The sequence below is a fragment of the Cervus elaphus genome, chromosome 20, assembly GCF_910594005.1.
Source record: "Cervus elaphus chromosome 20, mCerEla1.1, whole genome shotgun sequence".
NCBI lineage: Eukaryota > Metazoa > Chordata > Mammalia > Artiodactyla > Cervidae > Cervus > Cervus elaphus.
The window spans coordinates 128,076,110-128,102,675 of record NC_057834.1 but is presented as its reverse complement, the minus strand read 5'-3'; the positions used below and the strand labels follow the sequence as shown (position 1 = coordinate 128,102,675).

The 26,566-nt window shown below is 45.9% G+C and overlaps 2 protein-coding genes across 3 annotated transcripts in view; both read right to left on the bottom strand.

Annotated features, from left to right (window-relative positions):
* MTF1 (metal regulatory transcription factor 1) overlaps positions 1-6,880 on the bottom strand; it is a 42,404-nt gene extending 35,524 nt beyond the window's left edge. For both annotated transcript variants that reach the window (XM_043876040.1, XM_043876041.1), the window contains exons 1-2: positions 6,800-6,880; positions 4,617-5,075 (exon numbers count right to left, since the gene is read on the bottom strand). In XM_043876040.1, coding sequence (XP_043731975.1) covers positions 4,617-5,024 — 408 coding nt within the window. In that variant the 5' untranslated portion in view covers positions 5,025-5,075; positions 6,800-6,880. The remainder of the gene's footprint in view (positions 1-4,616; positions 5,076-6,799) is intronic.
* Positions 6,881-7,970: 1,090 nt separating this feature from the next.
* Positions 7,971-26,566, bottom strand: part of INPP5B (inositol polyphosphate-5-phosphatase B) — a 54,854-nt gene continuing 36,258 nt past the window's right edge. Inside the window, 13 exon segments of the mRNA XM_043876955.1 lie at positions 7,971-8,807; positions 9,047-9,158; positions 10,390-10,517; positions 10,887-10,971; positions 12,382-12,495; positions 14,983-15,218; positions 17,164-17,326; positions 18,237-18,347; positions 20,084-20,219; positions 21,103-21,212; positions 23,634-23,745; positions 25,384-25,571; positions 26,210-26,326. Of these exon segments, the coding sequence (XP_043732890.1) occupies positions 8,665-8,807; positions 9,047-9,158; positions 10,390-10,517; positions 10,887-10,971; positions 12,382-12,495; positions 14,983-15,218; positions 17,164-17,326; positions 18,237-18,347; positions 20,084-20,219; positions 21,103-21,212; positions 23,634-23,745; positions 25,384-25,571; positions 26,210-26,326 (1,755 nt within the window). The 3' untranslated portion in view covers positions 7,971-8,664.

The following is a 26,566-nucleotide window of genomic DNA, read 5'->3' as shown; positions in this document are numbered from 1 at the left end:
GGGCACATTGCAAAAAGGCTCTGAAACACTGGAGTCAAATTTTCCCCCTTATTCTATATCTTAAAATTTGTCACACTAAAAAAAAAAAAAAAAAAGATCACTTGGAATGTCACTGACCAACGTAGCAAGCAACCGAATTCATTAAGCATCCCTGTAGCTGTGTTTCTTGGTAGAAAAATATATTTTCTCCCAATCAATGCTCTGGAACACTCTGGTGCATCATAAAGAGCATATTTGGTATGTAACTCCTGGGTTTCTTCACCCTTCTTGACCAACCATGCAGCAGAGAAGTGCAAGGTCAGTTTGGGGGTGCGGGGAGACACATTCACTGATGTGGTTCAGAAGAAGATGAACAAGTAACCCGGCAGTCCTGAAAAGGTCTTGGGAAGGGCACAGATGTAAAAAAGTTTGGGAAACCAGTGACTGCATGAACTGATCAAACATAGCTGCTTAGAAACCAGGAGTAAAAAGGTATTAAAGGAGCAATTCTTAAGAATGCTGACCCTGAGAATGACAGGTTCTCATTCTGACAGATTAGAGTGACAATGTTTTGATTCTCGAGTTTCTAAATCATTGACTCGATGAACTTAAGTCTTAGCAAACTCCAGGAGATAGTGAAGGACAGGGAAGCCTGGTAAGCTGCCATCCACGGGGTCGCAGAGTTAGACACAACTTGGCAACTAAACAACAATAACAAGTCAATAGGCAGACAGCAGTAAAGTAGCAAGTACAAGAATAAGACAGGTGCACTTTGAATGGGAATGACCAGTGGCCCAGTGGAAAAAGGCAGAATCTGTAGCAAGGTTCTGGCTGGTTTATTTTTGCACAAAACAAGCACAAGGGAGAAAAAAATGAAGTAATAGGTAAGCCAACCACACACTATAGCAAACAATGGAACAATCTAAGGTAAACAAGAAAATCAAGCCAAAATCTGACTCAGAAAATAAGCTGCTTAGGAAGCCAAGAAGACTTAGCTATCCAATGATTTGATTTCTTAAGAGTAACACCTGGGTATAGAGATAGAGAAAAAGACCACAAATTTTTGTCATGTTTTTTTTTAAAGGTGGAAGTAGGGGCAATGTAAAGAAATCATGAAGAGTGCTATCAGACAGTCATAAACATTGGCCTCTTCATACCACTTAAATGGATTTAAATACCAAGAAATAAAATAACACCACTGTTACCACAAAAGCTACAGTTATGATGGTGCTCCCGGAAGGTGAGTCTACTGAATGTCTGGTCATTTAGCGCAATTTTCAAAGGCTGAAAGCCACTGCTGCTTCTCCCTCAATCCCCAACCAACCCCACACCTAATGATTTCAATAAAGTTCTAGAACTTTCCATGGAGGTCTCATGGACAGAATGGGAAAACATGGTGGGAGGAAAAGAAAGTACAGTGAGCTAAATCCATGGGGGACTGAACAAGGTACTTGTCTTATTCAACACAATTATCAAGGATCAAAAGACATGAATGGTAAACCAAGCTTGCAAGTAGGACGGAGTGGAAAAGTGACAGCTCATATCACTGGTTGCATAATCCTCCCTTCCCTACCATCTCCTCCTTTTCTGCCTAGATCAGCATTTCCCAAAATGTGTTCCACAAAACACTGACCATGGAAATAAGACCTGAAAAAATGGTTTCCCAAGTTCAAAATATTTGGAGAATTCTGCATTTCCTTCCTTCTTATTATTATCAAAGGCTCTTGAGAAATCTCATATTAATAAACAAATCTCTGTCTTGATTTAACGTAAATGTTTCCCAAACATCTGCTCTTGAAAAACTCTCACACAGTAATCATTAACTGAGGATGGCCCAGAGCTTAGTCCCTAAGCCATGTTCAGATTTCCTCTGCTAAAAAAATGATCCAATCCCCTTACTTACTACTGCCTCATCACTTTTCTTCCTCCAACTACCCTATTAAGAAAAAGAGAAAGAGAGAGAAAACTTGATGCTTCCTGCCTCCCACTCATTTCTCCATCATTTGAAATCTGGCCTCAGCCTCCAGTGAACGTGTTCCCACGAGGTGATCAATTGCACAAGCAGCAGAACTAACGGCTCATCTTCAGCCCCTCGATCCCTCTTAAGGGTCACAAAAGAATATTCATATTTCTTAAATCTCTCTTCCCTCAGCTTCCACAACATTGTGTTCTACCCATCTCGGGGACTATGTGATCTCTGGTTCCTCTTTCTCTTTCTAACCCTTAAATTCTCAGAACAATTCTCACTTCTTCTCCCTTGGGTTATCTGCCCACAGCTTGAACTACTGCACCTTCATGGACCCACAATTCTCATCCCACAACCCTTCCTTGACCTCAAATCCACATTTCCAAACAGCTTCTCAACTTGTTCACTTTATTTTTCTCCAAGGACTATACATTCAATATACTCCAACCAGTTCACCAGTTTCCCCACCAAATATTCTCCTCTTCCTGTCCTCTTGATTCCTGTTATGGAATCACCATTCCTGGAGGGCAAGGGGGACAGGAGAGTCAGCCGCTTTCCCCTCAGCCTGCACAGAGCACTCTGAAGAGGCCTCTAAGTACCTATTACAATGGACGTGAACTACTTAACTCACTACTGAGATCTGAAGCTCCATGAGTCATCTGCGTGGCCACTGCGCTAAGAGACAGAAGACACTTAACAAGCTTAGAAAAACAGATCAATCCTTTGAATCAGACTCAATTTACCACTCGTTCTCCAAACTTCAATAATAAACCACATTCTCTTAAACTTCAACAAAAGCTCTGGCTTCTTTCCACGTTAACCTTCATTAGACTCAAAGGAAATCCCAAAACTAAACTGAAACCATCTCCTAACTGGGCAATCAAGCTGCCAAGGCTACCAGAGCAACATTTCTAAAATGCCACTCTAACACATCACTCCTTGGCTCAGACACCTTCGTGTACTTCCAGAACACAGTCCAGACCCTCTGCACGCTATCACTGCCTTCCACGTCTGGATGTCTGCTATCTTTCCATCCTTCTCTTCTACAGCTCCCTGTGTTCTAGTCTAGGGGTAGTCCAGGAAACCCAACACCTGTTTTCTCCTGTAAGTAAAATTTTATTGGAATACAGCTAAATGACATTTGGGGCCAAACAATTAATTATTTGTTGTAGGGGGCTCTCCTGTGTACTAGAATGTTTAATAGGATCTTTGGACTCTACCCAATAGATTCCAGTAACATTTCCCCAAGGTGACAACCAAAAATGTCCTCAGATGTTGCTAAATGTCTCCTGGGGGACAAAACTATCCCCAGCTAAGAAATACCAGTCTAGAGATTTTCAAGCGTCAGTTAACAGTAAGATGTCATTGCTAATAAAATACAGACCATATAGTAATTGTAGTACAGTGTCCAGATGAAGAGATAAGAGTCGCACGGTATTCGGCGCCAGCTGACTCACACTTGTGAGACTGTGTTCAATTACAAATTTTAAGGACTCTGGAAAACTGGAACTCATACAATCAAAAGTGACCAGGATGATGAGAAACTAGGGGAAGATGTCATAAGAGGGACACTAAAGTCAACGGAGAAGATGTAGAGAAACCCACGACCTTTAACTACCTTGATGGGTTGCCCTCTGTGGAAGGAAGGTTTAGCTCACTGCTCAGAAAGGAAGATCTAGAACCTGCGGGCTGCAGCTGCAGGAAGGCAGATTCTTGGCTTCATATAAGCCAAAGCTTTCTAACAATCAGAGCTGGCCAACAAACTTTGTATTAGGCTGAACTGCAGAACACTGTGCCCTCATCATCCTGGAGGTATTCAAGCAGAGACCAGAGGAACTGTTGCCCAGAGAGATTCCTGCATGAGGTGGGAGGAACGACACGATGGTCTCACTAGGTCTCCCTTCCAGCTCTGAGATTCTAAGCCTAGCAAAGGAAAGCCATATGCCACGAATAATCAAATTCTACAGTTTCAAGACCTGAGTTACAGTAAAAGAGAAAAACATTTTGCGAAACGATTTACCCGATGGCTGTTTAGCAACATCTGACAGTTAGTCCCGGCATTGCAACTACCAGGGATCTACGAGTTGACCTGCAATTAGTTCCTGGAAAATGTATATCACTACCTTTAAACCACATCTTTTACGCTGCTAATTATCACTACTTTGTATCATGCTTTACCATTTTCAAAGCATTGTAATAATGAGTTACCTTATGCACACTATCTAAATACAAGCACGAAAACTTTTAGATATACTGCCTCTTGCTTGAGTTTCTTACAAAAGAAAGTTAGCCTTTATTATCCACTACATGTTCACTAATAAAGCATACTCCAGCAAACACTCATTTCTCCAAAACAAAGCATTTTTACACAACGCAGTTATTTCCGCATCAGAGACATGAATTTACCTCCACGAAATGTCTATTTTATTTATGATCTGAGGAGGAAATTTGGAAAAGTAGCAGTTTAGCTTTCCCAGATTTCAACATAGCCATACACACTGAAAGTTTCAGGAAAGAGTCACAATAAAACATGAAGCATACACTGTTAAGGAAAGCCACTGTAGGTCCTAATTCCAGGGGCTCTGATACTCCCTGGCTGAAACTGCCATCTAGTGTGGTTTAAGGACCCTCCCCAAAGCCAAACCGGGCCCTCACCCACTGCTTTACTTACTTCTTTACGTTTTGTTTCTGGACATTCCGACTGCAGAGTGAGAGTTGCACCTTCAATATTTCTTGGCATGGGCGTGGAACCAGGGTTTATTGTTAAATGGATCTGATCTGGTGAGATAATGTGTTGCACATAACCCTGGGACATTGCTTCATGATCTATTAGATGAAAGCCCTCTTCACCCCCTACTAGAAAAGGCAAGTGTTCTCCGCACTGTCCATCGTCATCTTCATCCTCCAAAGTGCCAGGGTCCTGCTCGATAAGAACAGTCGTCCTATCGTAAACAGTTCCAGATGAGGAAGGCACCAGTCCGTTCTTATCCACAAACCTGAGCATCTTGTCATCGGGGGTCAGCTCATCTTCCTCTACCTCAAAGTAGCTGATGCTGTCGTCTGGACTGTGGTCCCCCATGGTTCAGCTGTGCTCAGCCCAATTGTGAGAAATGGAAAGGTAGTGACCTGTCTACAAGAGAACAAAGCCAGAGTCAGAGTCATATCACAGGACCCGGGGACCTCACCTCCGCAAGACTCTTTTTTCCTCGCCATATAAGAGCAGGCCAGAGTAATGAAAAACATCTTCTTTGGGAATTTTTTCTTTAAGTTGAAAACTATCAAGTCATTTTGAAGGAAAAACAATGCCTTTTTTAAAAAAATGGAAGTAATGGGAATTCCCAGTGGTTAGGACCGCAGAGCACCCAGGTTCAATCTGTGGTCTGGGCACTAAGATCCTACAAGCCGCTTAGTGCGGCCAGAGAAATTTTTTAAATAAATAAAATAAAAATTTTAAATGGAAGTAATAAGTAGCCGCTCATAAGACCTTTCAAATGTGCCTTACTGCCAAACAGTGTGAAAGTTAGTCAAAATACTTAAGGGGAAACAGGGACAAACTGTTTCAGGGTTGAGAAGTTATAAATCTTAAAGAAAGGAAACTCCAAATGAAACAGTGAGGCAGTGAGTCTATGGTGGAAGAAGCAGGACTTTGAAGGTAGGGTCACCTAGCCACAAATCCTGGCTTTCCTACTTACTGCCTGGATAACTTCTGTGCCTTACTTTTCACTTAGGTAGGGTGGGACTGGTAATTCCTGTTCTCACAAAACTGTTATGCAGAGTAAAAGACATAACGTATGTTAAAACGCAATGTCTGACTATAGCAAAGGAATCAAGGGTGAATCTGTTCTCTCCATCCCAGAACAGATGTTTCAGTTTCCGGGTAGTGGAGCTGACCCCTATATCAGGCATATCTAATGAGATCACTTTATCTATTTCTCTCTTAAAACAATCTGGTGTCCACTAGAAGCTAAGTTTTATAGGGTGCTCTCTGAAATGAGGGAATCATGAGTCTTATTTTCGTCCCTAGGCATAAGGAGTTCAGGAGATGTCAGTTAAATGAATGAAAGACTTGCAGATATACCCTCTTGGAAGGATATACTCTCTTGGGAAAAATACCAAACTTGAAGTTTTCCTGTTCTGGAATAGTGATTCTTCTTTTACCTGCAAACACACCAGTTCCACAAACGCGGGTTTGGCAGACAGAATAGAGAATTTACAAATAATTAGTACATCACTCTTAGTTTTCAGTCTGGCTTTGCACTTTATCTTTCTCTTCTGCTTCGGATCAGAAATTGAACCTTTACTCGGCAGGGCGGCTAGACACAGTGGTAGTTACCAGAGACAGGCCAGGGGATCTGATCCGGGAGGAACCGGCCCGACCCCTTGCCCTGGCTTACGCAACCCGGTAGATGCACATTTCGCTGCATCTGAGAGGAGAGATAAGAGCACCGGGGGCCCCACTGGGCTGCCCCAGCACCACAGGCGGCAACGCGGAGACCAACTGTCCGGAACAAACAAGACCAGGAGCTTTGACGGTGGCAAACGAGTACAAACGGAGCACCCTTAAGAAGAGACTGGGAAAAGGAACCTGTCTGGGATAGTCCCCCGTCAAGGGCTACACGAAAAAACCCGAAGTCAGGCTGGGGGGTTCCAAGCCGGGAGAAGAGGGGCAGGGTCCGGATCTCCATGGAAACAGGGGAGGGGGCTGGATACTCATCCCCATGGAAACGGAGGAGGGGTGGGGTCCCTATGGTAACCGGTCTGGGGTCCCTACTGGAAAATGCTTCAGAAGGAAGCCTAAGTCCCGTGCCTCCCGGGAAGCCCCCAGCCCAGGCCGCGTCTAGTTTCGCCTTTTACCTCCGCGGCTCCCGGCAACGGCGGCGGCGGCAGCAGCTTCTCCCCTCCCCAGCGGCACCATGATTGCCCCCACCTTCCCCGAACGTCACTTCCGCTTCCGCTTTCCGGAGGAAAGAGAAGATACGGCTCCGCCTCCCATTGAAGCTTCTGGTTGGTTTAGTCAGTGTGGGGGCTGAGCTCGAGCCTCCAATTGGCGAGCGCGAAAGGGGCGGGGTGGGGCGGGCACCGCAGAGACCTCGCTGGGCCGCGAATTCCGCCCGCGCGGTGGAGAGCCTGCCTCGTTTTCTGCTTTCGCGGGTTCGGAGCTCCGCTCTAGACGCACCAGACGCGAAGAAGAGGGGTCAGAGCCGCTAATCACTAACCCAAAGTCGCCTCAGCGGGGTTTGCGCTGCCGTCCCCTTGGCAGCCGCAAGCACGACGGGAAGGACCACAGTTAGCCGCTGAATTCCGGCCGGGACCGCAAGGGGGAAACCTGGAAAGTTGTGGCATTCCCGCGTTTCTCCTGTAGCTCCAGCTTCCCCTCCTCACCCAAAAAAAGTTAGTAGGCCAGGAGGGCTCCAGAAAGGAAGCCTGGACCCAAACGGCAGAAATGGGGAGTATTCCAAGCCTGGCCAGAGTGCGCCGCCACCTCTTCCCCTTCTCACAGGCTCTCCCTCCTCACTCGCCTGCCCAGGCCGTGTCTCCCAAGTTTTTCCACTCCAGAGGACTGCCGGCTTCCTCCGGACACGCACCCGGGCCAGGCAACGCCACCTACTGGCCATTCCCTTTCTTTAACCGTTCACATTGTCAAATAGCCTGCCCGTATCTAAATCACTACACTGCCAAGGAGTGGTGGTGTTCCAAGAAACGATTTTGAACGTACCTTCATTCTGCTCCAGTCTTGTAAATGCCTCTTAGATCTAGCTGTCAGAACGTCTTATCAGCTACAACCATCTTCCCTATAAGCTACTTCTCTTAGAATATTCAGAGTGGGATAACCCTCAGAAATCAGGTCAGGGGTCAAGGGGCCATGACTGTACTAGCTCTTCCTTGAAAAATGTAAATAGTGGTTGTTATCACCAGACTGCCAGGCAAATATCTCTCTGGCCCCTGACCAGCTGTCCCCCGTGCTTAAGCCACAAATGTCCAGCTGCTGAGACCTGCCATCTCTAAAAAGATAAAAACAAGCAACCACTGTTAAAAATATATTTATCATTAAAATATATTACACATAGAGGGAATGCATTATATACAATTGAGAGGATTTGTTGGTATGGTAAACTACAGTTGTTTCACCAGAACACCAGTTTCTTCAGCATTTTCGTTTTCAAGCCACTGTACTGCCCTTGGAGGCTGAGTGGCCAGTTCCAGAGTTGTTGAGCCATATTTATGAGTGGGAAGCAGGGCAGGATTTACATATGTGTACACCCACGTCCTTGGACAGAGCGCTGAAAGCACCTGGAGAGGTTGTGTGGCCTGTTTATCCAGCAGCTTCCATTTACATTCTTTGTATCTGCATCCTCACTCATCCTTCAGGACTCCAAAGTTTGTTCAAATATCTGATCGTGGGGACCTCGGCCCAAGCTACAGGGAAGGCACTGTATGCCTCGGAAGCAGGTTGAGTACAAGGAGTATGGCTGTTTAAACATTAAAAAAAAAAAAAAACTGTTAAAAAACTAAAGTTGAACGCTGCATGTCAGTTTTATTGTGGTGGATCTCCCCTCAATGTCTTCACAGCTCGCAGCAGCACTGAGTGTGATGGTCATGGTGGAGAGGGTGGTCTGGGCTCAGGAAACAGGCAGCTGCCACTCAGGCTTCCCTGTAGGCTCATATCCTCTTAGGGCAGCTCTGGAGCTGAAACAGGGGGGCGCTGGTAACTGGCTGCCTCAGGCAGAATAGGAGAGGAGAGAGAGAGGCTCGGGGTGAGTGAGGAACTGGTGAACAAATTCTTGAGCCTTCTTCTTTTCTGCCATTTCAAGCTTTTGGTGACCAGCTGGGTTTCGAAGCAGCAGGCTACCAAATATGCTGGCTGCATGAAAAACAGAAAACACACAGAATTCAGCAGAAGTACTACATATTCTCATGTTCTAAAGAGTGGGGAGGGGTGCCCCCGTGGCAATAGTTTCTGCTTTAAAATAACTATCTGAGGGTAAACTTTGCCCAGAGCTTGAGGTTTTAGTTCCACTGCAGTGGACTTGGGACCTTCCTCAACCACACTTCTTGTAATGAGTCAGTTTGCAGAATGCTTTCCACACATCCTTGGCTTACCTAGAATATTATCATCCAAATGATTTTTTGCTGAATTTTTCAGCAATTCTTGCAAAAACGCCATCAAATAGGTGAAGACATTTCTGTGACACGCAGGAAGGGTAGTAATGACCTGAGAGAGGGAGAATTGATATTTGTCTTTTTGTTCATTCAGTCATTTCTCCAGTGCCTGTTATATTCCAGGAATTGAGTATACACGATCCAGGTACATGAGAAAGACTGTGTGTAGAAAACCCTGATCACTCATCACAGGTGCCAAAAAAGAAGATCAAGTGCTACATGATTTTAGAGGTCAAATTTCTAACTGCATGTTCTCAAAAGTCAAAAACATCTCAGTTGGGTCTTGAATATAAGTGAAGATTGGACTTGCAGAGGTAGGGACTAGAGCATTTAGGGCAAAAGAAAGTGTAGAAAAAGGCAAGATAGTGAGACAAGAAGAGAGAACCCATTGTGAGAAATCAGTTTTGGTAAGAGCACTACTGTTTGAACAGGCCCTAAGCGGGCAGGAGGAGAAGAGGACGACAGAAGATGAGATGGCTGGATGGCATCACCGACTCGATGGACATGAGTTTGAGAAGACTTCGAAAGTTTGTGATGGACAGGGAGGCATGGCGTGCTGTGATTCATGGGGTCGCAAAGAGTCAGACATGACTGAGTGACTGAACTGAACTAAACTGAAGCCTGGAACGGTTGATCAGGCTAGAATTCAAAAAGTACTCTGGCTGCCTGCATTTCAGAATTGGTGGCGAAGCAGTTTATTGCACAAAATATATTTCAAAAGAGATTCTGATTCAGAGGGTGGAGTAAGGCTCAGGAACCTGTATTGCTGGCATATTTTCTAGATTATTCTGCTCTGGCAGGTTACTTATGTGTACGACTAGGTGAGATCATAAAAAGTCCCAAATACTGGTTTAAGAAAATCCTTATTTGGCAATGGAGAGCCTTTCTGATGAATGTGGACCTGATGAGAACTTTTGAACCCCAAATCTAACGGCAGTACACAAAACCAATGAGTAGAAGCAGAGCATGAAATCAGGGTTCTGAACCAAGGAAAGTGGAGCTAGAATGGAAGAAAGAAGAAGAGTGACGGAGTAAGGGGATCGTACATGTGGAAGGTGAGAAGAGGAGGAGAAAGAAATGACTGTTTTCTGGGCTGAGTCAGTGGAATTATGGTGATGCCATTAAGAGGGAAAGGGACATGAGAGGAAGAATGGGTTTGGGAAGACTTGGAGTTGAGTTTCTAAGACACTGCATTTGGGGGATGGTAGCCACTTTGTTCCTGTAGGCCCCATGAGACCCAGGGTTACAACATGAACACGGCGATGCTCCACGCTTGCCCTCACCTGTTTACTTGCTGTGAGGTTGCCGGAACACTCCAAGCAGTTGTGGTAGGCGCTGTAACAGATGACAGGCTCTGGCAGGCTCTCCAGGAAAAGCAGCAGGGCTTCGGCCACGGAATGATTGCTAGCAGCTTTGGGCCCATCGTTAAGGAACAGATGACGCTGCTGCCATGGTCACCATTAGGAAAAGGCCCGGGAGCCAGCACGTGCCAGAGTGCTGCGTGCCCAGCCAGGCTCTCTGCTGAGCGCTCAGATGCCGGACTGACATCATGAAGGGGCCAAACTGTTAGCTTAGCTGGGCTCTCCTAAATTCCTGACACATTGGTTGCTTAAGGTTGTAAAGTCTTCTCTATGCAAACTTTAAATAAGAAAAACATGCCAGCTGAGGTCACAATGTCTGATTTTGAGCCTTAAAATATCACCCTTTCCTTTTGCTCACTTCTCTTACTCATATGCACACACACATATACACACAGGCACACGAACATCTGAAAGGATACAGAGGTTATCAATCGTCCCAGTATCTAAACAGTCCCTGATATGATCAAATTCCGACCTCAGGCCTGGCTGCTGAAACAGATCTTCCTGAAAAAGGGAAGAGAGTCACAAAATAATTCTATTCTCAGAAAGGCAGCAATGATTTCCTGACCTAGAAACATAATCACCAGCAGGGTGCAGAAAGAGAGCATGTTGAGGCTTTTGAATCACCCTAGTAGACAATGTGATATAGGTTGATGTGGCTAATTCATCTCTCAGGCCTTCCCAGTCATGCTCCCATAACAGGTCTTAAGCACGATAATATATCTATTATGAGAGAATTCCCTGGAGTCCAGTGATTAGGATGCCATGATTCCATTGCAGGGGGTGCAAGTTCAATCCCTGGTGATCTGACCGAAGGGAAAACTTTAAAGTAGCTATGGTTCCTGCAGTGTTAAGAGGGATTAACCAGAAAGAGGAAAAAAAAAAAAAAACTGAAGAAGATATATCATTTATAAGATGGAGAAAGTTAAAAAGGTTCGTCAGTGCTTTGAGAAAATGAGATTATGGCAATAAAGGTATTTCCATGAGCCCTAGGATCCCTTATATTAATTTGTTTTACAAAATGACTCAATGCCCAATAACTGTGAACAGTAATAATATTGTATGTATTGCTCAAAAGTTACACCTGAAAGGAGCTCTATAGAGAAGGTAGACTAGCACAGTCCATAAGAAGGTGACTTCTATAGAGTCCCTGGTTCAAATCCCGATCCTGCCCATCTGTCAGCTCTGGGACCCTGGCCAAATTATTTCACATTTCTGAGCATCTGTTTCCTCATTTGAGAACTACTGTGAGAACTAAATGAGGTTGTGCTGCAAAACACTTAGAACAGAGTTTGGGACACTGTAATGCTCAATAAATCTGAGGGGAAAAGCAGACAGAGACTATGCTAAGAATGTACACTGCCCTGAAGTGGCAGAGTTGCAGTAGATCAGAGTTTCTGTGGGTCTCCCTGGGCCCCAGACAAACCAGTCAGTGAAACTGACCAATCTGATGGCAGGAAGCTTGCCCAACCCACTCTAGAAATCAGGCTTCCTGACTCATGGCCTGAGGGTTCCACGGGTCCCCCTGTCCATCTGGCTTGTCAACAAGTGAGCCCCTCCCATCCTAGAAGCTGGCTCGAGTTCCCACAAAGGAGAGCAGGCTGACATTCTGAGAAGGTTCCAGATGCCTTTCTACCTGGAGGACCCCAGAGGCCCGGGGAGGGAGTATGCTCTGCTGGGAAGGCCCTCCCAGGTGAGGCTGCTTCCCCTAGGAAGAATTGGGTGCTGTATGTCATAGCGGGGCCCCATGGGGGTGTGGCGCGTGAACCTGTCAACCTTCACTCCCCAGTGGAAGAGGAGCATTCCACAGGTTCTGCGGGGGAAAACTGTTTTCTGCCCAAAGTTCTCGGGGCTGATGCTCTTTCTCAAAGCAGCATGGCCTCTGTCAGGTGTGACTACCTCAGCACCACCTACCTGCTGGATGGCATTTCGGTACAGGTAATCAACCAATATCCAGAGCTCCTTGGGGATGTCCATGGGTTTCTCCAATTGGCTCCCATTATCTTCAGTCTGGAGTTGCATCAGAGTCTGAAAAGAAATAAAAACCATGATCAGAAGGTCCACCAATGGAGCTTCCACCAGGCTGGCTTCAGGAGAAGGCAGGATATAGGGACAGCAAACCCGTGGAAGACGGGAAATGTTTTGATGTCCCTAAGCAAATACTCATTAGGCAAAAATGAAATCAGGTGGCATGATCAAGGTATGAAAAGTGACTCTTGAGAACTGGGAGTGGCTTATGGCAAGCAGTTTCAATGAATCAGGTGAAATATGTAGCATCTTAGAAACAAACATCCTGCCTGTAGCACTTTCACTGTCAGAACCAGAGAGATGGTGTAGTCTGGTGAAAAAAGAGCACAGACTTGGGAATCCCAAAACCCAAAAGCAAGGTTGAGGTCCAGGGTTAACTCACCACACAGCCCCGTGACAAAAATCACTCCCCTTATTAGACCTCTGTTTTCATCTATAAAATGGAGAGAATAGAGTTCTGGAGTCCCTAAATTAAAAAATGAAATGGAGGAAAAAGAAAAGCATACCTATTGCCAAAAGTCTGTTCCAAACTAGCGCCCCTGTTTTAGAATTATTTCCATAGGAACTTTTTATTTATTTTTTAATTTTATTGGACTATAGTTGATTAAGATGAGCACCAAAGAATGGATGCTTTTGAACTGTGGTGTTGGAGAAAACTCTTGAAAGTTCCTTGGACTGCAAGGAGATCCAACCAGTCCATCCTAAAGGAAATCAACCCTGAATATTCATTGGAAGGACTGATGCTAAAGCTGAAGTTCCAATACTTTGGCCACCTGATGCAAAGAACTGACTCATTAGAAAAGACCCTGATGCTGGGAAAGATTGAAGGCAGGAGAAGGGGACGACAGAGGACAAGATGGTTGAATCGCATCACCAACTTGATGGACATGAGTTTGAGCAAGCTCCAGGAGTTGGTGATGGACAGGGAAGCCTGGCATGCTACAGTCCATGGGATCGCAAAGAGTTAGACACGACTGAGTGACTGAACTGAACTGATAGTTGATTTACAATGTTGTGTTTGTTTCCAGTATATGGCAAAATGATTCAGTTATACATATATATATATATATATATTCTTTTTCAGGTTCTTTTCTCATACAGGTTATCACAGAATATTGAGCAGACTTCCCTGTGCTATATAGTAGGTCCTTGTCGGTTATCCATCTTATATGTAGAAATATATACATGTTAATCCTAAGCTCTTGATTTCGCTCTCTCCACATTTCCCCTTTGGTAACCATAAGTTTGTGTTCAATATCTGTAAGTCTGCATGTGAATCTTTTTAGATCTCAGAAAATTATTTTAGGATAATAAACCAAGTGATGATTAAAATAGGGAATTATTCCCTGGTGGTCCAGTGGCTGGGACTCTGAGCTCTCAATGTCGAGGGCCCAGGTCCAGTCCCTGGTTGGGGAACTAGGATCCCACAGACTACGCAGGGCAGCCAACAAAATAAACAAAACAAAATAAAAAGTGATGAATAAAACAGGAAAAGAAATAACTATCATGGGTCAGGGACATGCATTATCTTGGTATCTGTGGCTGAATTTAATAATTATTATGAAGAATTGAAAAACACAGCAAAACATTTCACAGTTTTCCCATCAAGAGGTAGAGTCTTTCCCCATCCCTAGAATCTGGGTCGATCTCACAACTTGTTCTGATCAATAAAATGTGGCAGAAGTGGTACCATGTGGGTTTTAGAACCTGGGCCACTGGGGGCCTTACAGCTTCTGCGCTCAAACTCTTGCCACTACTGAGGGAAGCTCAGGCCAACCTACTGAATGACAAGAGCCCATAGTGAGGGAGAGGCCCAGTGAGCAGCCAACACCAAGAAAGCAAGGGAGGGGCTTCCCCGGTGGCTCAGGAGTAAAGAATCCACCTGCCGATGCAGGAGACACAGCTTCCATCCCTGGTCCAGGAGGATCCCACATGCCGTGGAGCCACGGAGCCCATGCGCCACAACGGGACCTGGAGCCTGGGAACCACAACTCCTGAGCCTGAAAATGGCGATCACAGAGCCTACGTGCTGCAACTACTGAAGCCCGCACGCCCTAGAGCCCGAGCACCGCAACTAGAGAGCGGGCCCCGCTCACACCTAGAGAAAAGCCAATGCAGCAACCAAGACCCAGAACAGCCAAAACAAAATAAACAAATAGAAATTCTTTTAAAAAGAAAGAAAAAAAGAGAGGGAGGCCTCCTTGAACCCTCTAGCCAGCACAGCTGCCATGGACCACAAAAATGAGCCTGGGCGAGACCAGAAAAGCCACACTGGAAACTCACATGAGAAGCAATAACTTGCTGTTGTTTCAAACCATAAAAAAATGTCAGGATGTCTGATAAACAGCAGTATATATCTGACAGCATAGGCAAACTATGGAGGCTAGAGAATCCTCAGGTCCCTGGGAGGGTAGGCATGAGAACCTCTCACTTGACTGGCTTGGCTGCTACATCCTTCTAGATGTTTTCTTGTGGCAAGTAACTCACCAGCTCTCTAATGGTTTCTAGCGGCAAGTCCAAAATTGGCTCCTTCATGTAGCACAATGTGTGAATGGGCGATCCGAAGCAGCTTGGCATGTAGTTCCCAGACACAGATAAGAAGTAATCCTTTCCCCTGTCCAAGTGCAAAACCAGAATGTCCTCGATTTTGTCTTCACCCGAGTTGAGCTTTGTAGCTGTGGTCTTATTTACAAATAGCTCTAATTCAATCTCAACGACAGAATCTGAAAAAAAAAATGTAAAAAGAAATACCAGTTGTCGGGAGGCCAAGAAGAAAGGGGGAGAGAAGACGGGCTGGCAGAGGGTCGGGCATACAGAGCTAGGGGAAGAAAATAAGAGGTATCAGCCAACCAGCAAGAATTTACACTCTCATCACTCAAGAGACTCCTCTGGAGGAGGGCTTGGTGACCCACTCCAGTATCTTGCCTGGAGAAACTCATGGACAGAAAAGCCTGGCAGGCTACAGTCCATTGTGTCACAAAGAGTTGGACACGACTGAAGAGACTGAGCGTGCACACGTGCACATACTCAAGAGACATGTGGACAAGGAGTTTATGGTCCAAAGGGGAATTGAAAACAGTAAACAAAAACATGAGTAGGTAACTGCGATTAAATTCACGTTCTAGGTAGCACTGCTCAAGCTAGGTTCTACTTCCCTGGTGGCTCAGACGATAAATCGTCTGCCTACAATGTGAGAGACCAGGGTTCGATCCCTGGGTCAGGAGGATCCTCTGGAGAAGGAAATGGCAACCCATTCCAGTATTCTTGCCTGGAGAATCCCATGGACAGAGGAGCCTGGCAGGGTACTGTCCATAGGGTTGCAAGAGTCAGACACGACTGAGCAATTTCACTTCACTTCATGCTCAAGCTAGAAACAACTAATAAGAAGGTGTGGATCTAGTAGAAAATATAACATGTTATTAGACTGTGAACTATCCACTTGCTTTTGTTCAGTCACTAAATCGTGTCTGACTCTTGGCGACCCCGCAGACTGCAGCACACCAGGCTCCTCTGTCCTCCACTATCTCTCAGAGTTTGCTCAAATTCATGTCCTTTGAGTTGGTGATGCTATCTAACCATCTCATCCTCTGCCGTCTCCTTCTTTTGCTTTCAATCTTTCCCATCATCTGGGTCTTTTCCAAGGAATCAGCTCTTCACATCAGTTGGCCAAAGTACTGGAACTTCAGCTTCAGCATCAGTCCTTCCAATGAATATTCAAGAATTGATTTCCTTTAGGATTGACTGTTTTGATCTCCTCACTGTCCAAAGGGCTCTCAAGAGTCTTCTCCAGCAACACAATTTGAAAGCATCAATTCTTCAGCGCTCAGACTTTACAGTCCAGCTCTCACCTCTGTATATGACACGTCAACTGACCACAAAACAGGCTAACCCCTTTGCCTCACAGCACAACACAGTGCCAAGGAGAAGTTAGGAGAGTGATATGGGTGGTCGGGCCAGCAATAATTTCTGGATGACCACCCTATTATCTTTGCCACAAGAGCAGACAATTGGGAGCAGACAATTGATTATAGTGAGACAGAAAGTGAAAGGGTTCTTGTTACAGCCACACCTGCTTCACAGAACTCTTGTGTTTTCTCTGTGTGAAATTACAGAATATCCACATGACTGAGAATACTTTTGACATTGAACTCACGCCCTTTACTATTTTACATTTTATCTACGGATGAATCTCCATCTTGAGAGTCCCTTGGACAGCAAAGAGATCCAACCAGTCCATCCTAAAGGAGATCAGTCCTGAATATTCACTGGAAGGACTGATGCTAAAGCTGAAACTCCAATACTCTGGCCACCTGATATGAAGACTCATTGGAAAAGACCCTGATGCTGGGAAAGACTGAAGGCAGGAGAAGGGGACAACAGAGGATGAGTTGGTTGGATGGCATCACGGACTCAACGGACATGAGACTGAATAAACTCCAGGAGTTGGTGATGGACAGGGAGGCCTGGCATGCTGCAACCCATGGGGTCGCCAAGAGTCGGACACGACTGAGCAACTGAACTGAACTGAACATCCACAGGGCTTTGAAAAAGTTTCAAGCAAACAGCAAAATGTTCAGAAACAAAAAGTTTATTCTAGGAGAATGAGCAAAAGACAGGGTAGGGTGTTCCCCAAAGCAGCCACCAGGAAGCCAGGGGCAGAGGCCTTACCTGGCAAGAGGAAGCCTCGGCTGGGGCTGGCTCGCAGCCACTGCTTACAGTAGGACTCCTCGTTAGGCTTGCTGATGAACTCAAACTGGCACGGCACCTGTCCATTCCGAATGGTGAAGGATTCCACCTGCAGGTGCATGTACTTCACGTCCTGAAAACAGAACTGGGGACAAGCCAGGGGCCGGTCAGACCAGTGTCCTCTCCTCGGCAACCTGCCCAACCACCCCAGCTGGGCAATCCTTGCCCTTCCTGGGAGAAAACGAAGGACCATCTCTTTCAAACCACGCTTTTGCTTTTAAGTATTTACCTGGGACACCACAGCTGCTACTAATAAAGACCAGCTGTTAGTGTTTAACTCAGAAAGCCTAAACTCAAAACACACAGAAAATTCCCTACCAGAATCCAAGTTTAAATCTTCTGTACCCAAAGACCATATCCAAAATATCCTTCACACATTCCACTCCCAAATGTGAAAATGAAGCTCCTCCATCTCTGAAGCTGGACATCTAGGGCATTAAAAATACCCTCGCCATAAATCCTCATTTAATTGACTTTTGGTACTGTCAATTCTGAATGATCTATGCTGTGGCACTTCTCTGAAAAATCTTTAGCCCTAAATTGACTTCTCCCAATGCCTGTTACTTTTCCATATTGCCTTCCCTCTCATCACCTCATAGGTACCCCACATTTTGGACTCAATCTCAAAGCAAAGCATCAGGAGGAAGACAAACCCAGGGCAAGAATGCACACAGCTATACTAAGATCAAATGAAACACATTTTGGATCCTCTGTGACTTATTTAACTCACAGAGGGCCCATGTATGGGTAAAATATAGGAACCACAAAAGGTTACAGGCTTTTGGTTTAGAAGATCAAGAGGTGAACCAAATCTAAACCAATACCGCCTCTCCTGTCAGCTGGCAGCATCAGCCTCACTTTCTCTAGAAGCAGCTGATCAAGGAAGACTATAGAGTCCAGGAGCCTGACAGGTGCCCCTTCGAATTCTGAGACCTAGCAGGTGAGATTTAGTTCTGCGAAGAGAAGGGCCAGATGTGTTATCACATCCTCTCTACCTCTCGCCTGGAGAGGGACACGGAAGGGATATTGGCATTTTCCATCTTATCCAGGGAGCGAACAATCTCCTCCAGAGTTTTCCGATACAGCTCTTCATTGATGACCCTCACCTGGAAGGGAAACAGCAGAGACTTAGTCCCTTGGCTTCTACCCACTTCCTCTTTTTGAGGGTCCCCAATCTCTAGAATCTAATGCCAGAATCTAATGCCTGATAGTCTGAGGTGGAGCTGATGTAATAATAATAGAAATAAAGTACACAATAAATGTAATGTGTTTGAATCATCCCCAAACCATCCCCCGCTCTTCCCTATCCATGGAAAAACTCTTTCCCGAAACCCGTCCCTGGTACCAAAAATGCTGGTGACTGCTGCTTTTAGAGGACATTCACAGCCTGGGGAAATAGCAGTTGATAGCAACGCAGAAAGTGAATACTAAACAGATTTAATTAATGAACAAAGAAGTCAATTAACAATAGATGTACAAGGGTCCCCCAGAGGCAAAGCCTCTTTGCCTCCCGATTAGCAGAAAAAAGATACAGGAGTGAAAGCTGGGTGGGAAGTTCTGCAGGGCCTAAAGCCCAGAGCAGAGAGACACCCCTGCCTGTCTCTGCTATGCTTGCTGCTGCTGACAGGCCGGCAGGCAGGAGCTTCTCTGGGGCTTTGAGTCAAAGCATTTCACAGGCTTTTTAAACCCGTGCTCCATCAGCCAAGAGGCTTTTGTCAGGCTTTCCCTTCTATATTTTGAATTACAATTCTTCTCATCTTCCAAAAATAAAACCTTGGTTATAATATTCATTAGGCTTTTTTCAAACCACCCACACCCTTGTGGATGCTGAAGCACCTCTGCCTGCACCCTTGAGAACTGATAATATATATACAAAGAAACACAGAAGTCACTGAAGAGAAGACACAAGTGGAGAATACATAAATAAAAAGGTGTTTTTTTTAAAAAAATGATGTTTACTGTAAGTCAACGATACTTCGACCAAAAAAAAAAGAAACAGGAAAAAAAAAAAAATGTTCGGCTTCACTAGTAATCCAGGAAGTATAATCTAGAAGAATGGAGTTAAAAAAAAAAAAAAGAATGGAGTTATCTTTCTCATTTGGCTCACTGGATTGGTAGAAATTTAAAAGACTGCTAAAACCCAGTATTAGCCAGACTGTGGGAAAAGAAGTTTATCCATGGTTGGCAGAAGAGTAAAATGGCAAGGATGCTGGGAGGACAATTTTGTAGGTTCAAATAAATATAGAATACATTTTTCTCTGAACCACTAATTTCAACTCTAGGAATTTCATTCTACAGAAATGTTCACATTGACATACAAAGATATATGTGAGGGCTGGGCACTATAGCTGTGTATATAATAGCACCATTTTGGAAACAACTTAAATGATCAGTACAAACATGGTTCATCCATACTATGAAAAATATGTTACAGCCCTTAAAAATGATGAGGAGGGAGCTCAACCTTTACCGACATGAAAAGATCTCCTAAAAAATAGCCAGTGGGGGGGAATGATGTTCTCAGAACCATGGGTGTGATATATCTCTTTTACAAAAAGGGAGAAACTTCCTCTGTGTTATATATAGAATACTGACACAGTTGCATAGAAAAAGGTCTGGAAAGAAACAGTCCAAAGAGCAAAGGGGAACTTCCATGTATGTAGAGACATAAAGTAGAAGTCTACAAAACAGTCATGAATTAAATTTAAATTAAAACCATTTTTAAAAGGAGCTTCCTCTCGCTCAAGGTGGGAGGAGGAGACCAGAAAGACAAATGTGGTCTCAGCTGTGGGGACCAATTCCCTAGAGGACGATGGCAAGTTGGACCCAGCTGCCCACCTACCCCGATGTCAAACACTGAGCTGACAGGCTTGTGGTCGCTGGTCTTCAGGGCCATGTGGCTCTGGTAGCTCAGCTGAGTGATGTTCTTCCCTTTCCAGAGGACCCGGTCACACCAGGCGGGAGCACGACACTTCTCACTGAAACGCAAAGCCCACGCTGAAAGCCCTCCGAGGCACAGCAGCAACTGATGCCTGGGGAAGCGTGTATCCTGCGGGTGTCACCCCCAAACAGCTGCGAGCACTCAAAGCCAAAACAGTGTTCAGGATGATTTCTGCTCTCCACCTTCCCATGGGGATCAGGCCAGAGTCACAGCCATCTGAGGGTAAGCACTCTGTGGGCCTCAAAAGATGCTGGTTGAAACAGCTTGTGAATTCCTACTGCTTGGCTTCAAATCCTGCTACAACGCTTGCCTGCTTGGGAGGAACTTGAATTTGGGGGTGGGGGGCTTTTGTTCCCCGGTCTATAAAATGAGGATAATAAATCATACCTACTTCAATAGGCTGTTGAGAAGATTACATGAGAAAATATAGGTACTGAAGAGCATCCCATAGGCCCTAATAAAAATATGAACTACCATGTAATGACCGAGTACAAGCTCAGTCTGTTGGAATCAGCACCCTAAGCATAGCTGGAAAGGAAACAAGTCTCGAGAATTATTGTGGGGACTTTCCTGGGGGTCCCCAGGGGTTAAGGCTCCAGGCTCTCAATGTGGGGCACCCAGGTTCAATCCCTGGTCAGGGAACCAGACTGCACATGCCTCGCAGGGCGACTATGCCCGAAGCCACACCTAGAGAGTTCATCTGTCACAACGGAGATCCTGCGTGCTGCAACGAAGACCCAGACCAGCCAAATAAATACATTTTTTTTTTTTTAAGTGTAGGAAAGCAATCTGCTTAATGAACAGATACTGAGAGAAAATGTTTGACCTGAGGAAGAAGTGACAGGAATCCTATCTTCTTCTGTAGGTCCATGAGGGGAAGTACTTCCATAACTTTCTGAGTTTCTATTTCTCTGACCTACCTGGTATCCCAGTCATCGGAGCCAGTATCATACTTATAGGTGGGCTGGAATGTGAGCTCGCCCTCACTGAAGCCCTCAAAGACAGCCTTCGCAGCCACCTGGGCTCTCAGCTACACAAAGGATGGAAGAAAGAAAAAAAATCTCAGCATAAAAGGTCAAACCTTGAATTAGCAGAAGAAAGGAAATCAATCTGGAATCTAAACCCTAACCCCAAAGGAAAGGCCCATGAGAAAACTATTCTGCGGGAACTCTCTGGTAGTCCACTGGTTAGGACTCCATGCTTCCACTGCAAGGGATATGGGTTTGATACCTGGTTGGGGAACTCAGACCCCACATGCTGCACAGAGTGCCAAAAAAAAAGAACAGAAAGAAAGTTACTCGTAAGACCTTGAGTTAATTAACTCCCAGGAAGAGGAGCATGCTGACTATTCTGCCTGCCGTACAATTTTTAAGGCTCTTATGAAACTGTATCCACGTCTGAGGGGCCTAAGCTCCATCGGACTGAGATGCCCCTAGGAGGGCTAGGTACCAATGGATATAGTTTCTCTTCCAGGTATCAAACACATCATCTGTGTAGCACAGTTGTTCCAATATATAAAGGGATAAAACTGCAAAAAAAAAATGTCTATAAAGATACAATCCAAAAAGCAAAAGGGTACCTCCAAGTATGTAGAAATATATAGCAGAGTTATAATCAAACCATTATGAATTAAGTTTTAACTAAAACAATTCTTTAAAGAGGTTTGTCAAATCAGTTATATGAACTGGAGGGAGCTCTATGCTTTGGTTTCCCCATCTGTAAATTCTGGATTTATAATAGAATCTGCCTCACAGGGATTGTTGCAAAGATAAGCTGTCAGCTTAGAAGAACAGGGCCTGACACATTACGATAATAACTGGCCTCCTTGCCACTGCACTGATTCTAAGGGCTCCTTCTCAGCAAGAGAGAAAAACCACGGGTGTTCCTGCCCCCTCCCTGGAGCACCAAACTTGGTGCTGTGTGGCCTGGTGAAGAACTGTAAGCTCTAACTTTGGTGAAAGGCTCAACTATCCAGGGGACAACAGTTGACAAACCCCCAAACAGGAATTTCTAAAAAACAAAAACAAAAACAAACTACTAAGGAAAAAGCAACAGGAAATTAAAATAGTGTAAGATGATTCTTTCCTTTTTGCTTTTTTCTGAATGCACTGCATGGCATGCGGAACTTCCCAGACCAAGGATTGAACCCACGCCCCTACAACAGAAGCACAGAGTCTTACCTCCTGGACCACCAGGGAAGTCCAAGATGACTCTTAAATGGGTAAATATGAGGACTTCCTTGATGGTCTGGTGGCTGAGAATCTACCTTCCAGTACAGAGGACTTGGCTTTGACCCCTGGTTGGGGGAACTAAGATCCTACATACCTTGGAGCAACTAAGCCCTCACGTGGCAACTACTGAGCCTGCATGCCCTGGAGCCCAGAAGCCACAACAAAGACCGAGTGTAGCCAAAAGAAGAATAGTAAAAAATAAATTAAAAAAAATGGGTAAACATAAATCTTGAAACCATTTGGAAAGCAGGGAAACACACAAACTGGGTACTATTACTTAAGGAGAGACCAGAAAAGAAGGGAAGAAGAGATGGTATTGAACTCCCAGGGAAATGAGAATGCTGCAGTCTAGAAAAGAGAGACAAGGGATAATGCTGAAATGGGGAACAAAGAGACTAATTTACCAAGGAAAGGAGTGGGAGAAAAAAATGGGTCACTAAAGAGATTATTCTATAAAGAAAGACATAACGGACTTGGGATTTTTTTCCCCTTAATTGATCTCACTGGGAGAAAAATAAAGGTAACAGAAAGGTTTAGACTGACAATACGAAGTTGATTAAAAGGGAGATACAGGCTAGAAAGAAAAAGGACTGTGACAACCCGAACAACTCTGACTGCTTGAACAGTTTCAGAATCTCTTGAGAGGAGTACCCTGAAGAAGGTCAGAGAGAAAAGGTTTCTCTTGTCCTGGGAAACAGCTAATGCTCTGAGAAAGGTATGATAACCCAAACAACAGTAGAGGCTAGCAGGAGACAGAACAGATTCTTTTCAGAAGTGAAGACAGCCCTTCAGAAAAAGAGTGGTCCTGTACATGGCACAGGTCTGCCGAGGGGCAGGGGGCGTGGGTAGCCCATTCAAAACATCAGTAAATCATCTTAAATATACCAAGGATTAATATCATCCTGATGAGAAGCTTGGTTCCCTTTAGGCCCCAACTTGAATGACTGAATGAATGGGCACACATGAGACAGAGAGAAAGAGAACAGCTCTTGCCTCCAGCAGAGACACACCTCAAGGGAAGGACCAAGGGCAGACAGCTGTAGGAGAGGGAACACAGATGGAGGAAAGGAAGGAATGATGGGCACCAGCTCCTCAGGGAACCCTCCTGAGATGAGGAAGAAGAGGCTGGAGCTGAACAGCCAGGCTTTCTGTGCCCTCCCGTGGGGCGGGGGCAGGGGGAACGTCAGCTGCCTGAAGAGGGCCCAGGTGGCCACTGGTACCTGGTCATATGCATACAGGGTTTGAAAGGCCTTCTCTTCGATGAGTTTTTTCACTTTTTCCACATCCGGCTCTTCTATCCTGTAGTTGAGGTCCCCCAGCCACAAGATCACACTGCGAGGACAGAGCAGAGAGCACAGGGGTTAGGAGGGGCTTCGCCCACCCTATCCAGGGTGCTTCTGACAGAGGCCCCGGAGGCTCAGGCTCTCGGGAGCTGCGTGGGGGAGCAACCTGGCTGGCAGGGTCTCTTTTCCTCTTGCCATCCCATTAAACGTTGTGTCTAACATGCCGCTTACTCAGTCATCTTGGTCCACGTTCATTGTCAACGGCCTTGTGCTCTCCTTGACTACTTTATTCCCGCACAGCTGGAAAGGGAGGAGGGCACGGCAACCCACTCCAGTACTCTTGCCTGGAGAATCCCATGGACAGAGGAGCCTGGCGGGTACAGCCCATGGGGTCGCAAAGAGTCGGACATGACTGAAGCGACTGAGCACAGCTGGAAAGATAGTCTAATAAGATCTAAAAGCAAGACAATAATTTACCTCTCCTGGGAAGAGGGGAAAAGATCAAGTATTGGGAGTCCTATCAATCACTCAGGGACCCTAAGCCAGATGATGCCACGATGCTGCCTCTGCCTCCATGCACACCCCAGCCCCCAAGGCACGCTCTTAGCCTTTGTTTCTGGAGCAGAGTTCCTCTGAAACAAAGCCTAACCTGTCCAGTGGAGTCTCGGTTTAACCACCACTGTGTTACTGGCTGGCTCTTTCTGCAGAATGTGACAGGTGTTTTCTTACACCTGCTGCTTTGGGAACATGATCACTGGGTGTTCCCAGGCGACACTGCACATTCTGTGAAGACCAAGACTGCTCTACGTGAAGCCAAGAGCCAGGTTATGAGAGAAGCCGCATGGCAGCAGACACACACCAAAATGAATGCGTCCATGAGCTAAATGCAGACAAGCTGACATGCAGCCTCACACACTGGGATGCTGCTGTGTCAGCAGAATGGAAGACCCAGTCCCTGCCAGGTCCCCTGGAGACGGAAAGCCATTCTGGCAGCTTCCAGCACACCAATCAAGATGGTCCTACGGACGCAGCAGGCGGACGAGAGGCTGGGCTCTGTGTACTCCCTGGCAGGCACCACAGCCCCAGTGGCTTCTTCCTTGTTATAAGAAGAAGGGGCGTAAGTTTCAAGTGTTACTGTAAAGCCTGAAATTCCAATATGCCTTGAGTTTAGACAGACAGCAAGTACTGCAGATAAATGAAATAAAGAGAACAAACAGCAGCACAAGACACCCCAAGCAGCTGCAACCACGGCTCCAAAATGTTGAATCGAGAGGCGACAAAGACGACGTGAAGACTGGGAAATGCAGCCCCATCGTCAACCGCACATGCTTCTGGAGACAACAGGCAGGCAGAACCCTGAACCACACTTCTAAAACCTGCGCTCGAGACGCCCGCTCTGGCGGGGCTTTTCTCATGACGCTGCATCAAGGCGGACTGTGTTAAAAAAACATCTTACACATTTTCCAGGAACAAATGGTGTCTGCGAAAATTCGAGAGGTTGGCCAGATGGTAAGTGGGGAAACTAAAAATTTCCAAGAGGTGTAATCCCTGCATAACCAAGAGTTGGCTGAGAGTTCCCGCTCAGGTGGTGGGAGGCCTCCCTCGGTCCCCTCCCTGATGAAACAGAGAGCCCTCGGCTTGGACCATGCGGCCCGGCACACTGCTTGGGGCGGAAGGCCAGACTCACTCGTGCTTGCTGATGGTGAGAGGGGGCAGGCTTGGGTCGACCTGACAGAACTGCATTCGAGAACAAATGTCTTTGTAGTCCTGGTTCCTCCTCTCGTACTCCTCCGTGTGGGCTGCCAGGTGGGAATTGACCACGCAGATGCTGGTGTTGTGAAACTGGAACCGGATGGCCACGCCCCCTTTGTTACCCTGTGAAAGGGAGCCCAGAAAAGGCACAGTTCCCAACTTCACTGTGATAGTCATTCAAACCCGCGGGCTTTCAAAATGTTCTCTTGTAGTCAGTCTGTGTCACAATCCTGGGACATGAGTAAAGCAGGGTTACATATTTATAGGTGGGAAAACAAATGCAAGAAGACAGAAGGACCAGTGGCGAGCGGCGAAGACGAGTCCATTCTGCAATAGATCACAGGCAAACCACACACTCTCCTTCCCCCAGGAAGGTAAGCTCTTGAAGGAGAACCTAAAAGGAGGACTTTAACAGCTTCCAGAAGAAAAATGGCAAACCTATTATTAGCATTCTTTCCTTCTTTTCCTTGGTGATCCAAAACAGCATCTGCGACATGGGTCATGCATTAACTGGAAGGACCCACTGGAGGCTCCAGTGGAGCGGCTGTGAGGATGCAGGCTAACTGGGCAAATCAGCCAGTAAGTCACTAAAACACGATTTTGGAATGGCCTCCTCCATCAAGCCCTGCTAGATCATGAGGGGACAGTTCATCTCGTGATGCCAGTACCCTCAAGCTGGGACACAGGTAGTTGTGGTATCATGAGAAGCAGGCTCAAGACCTTAGGGACCAAGGCCCCCCCTGTATCAACCAGGAACTCACCATTCTCCCCATGATTCCTGTCCCCACTGTCTCAGCTTCCACTTCTGAGATGTACGCGGCATGCTCCTGTTTGACATATAGCAGCAGCATAATCCCGACCAGTCGGATGAGCTTCACCTGGAAGAGAGGCATGCGTTCAAGTCATGGCATTAATGGGGAGTTGAAAGGAAAAGTGGACAGGAAGCTGGCTGCGAGGATTCCTGTATCTCCTGCTCCACACCAGGAAACAGGGGAATTACCCGAGCGGCTCAGTGAGCACACTCTGTGATAACCTCGGCAGCCTACAGCTGCCAAGGTTACGGTGCCCGAGACGCCTCTCCTGGAACTAACATCACAGCATCAATAGGACTTCCTTCC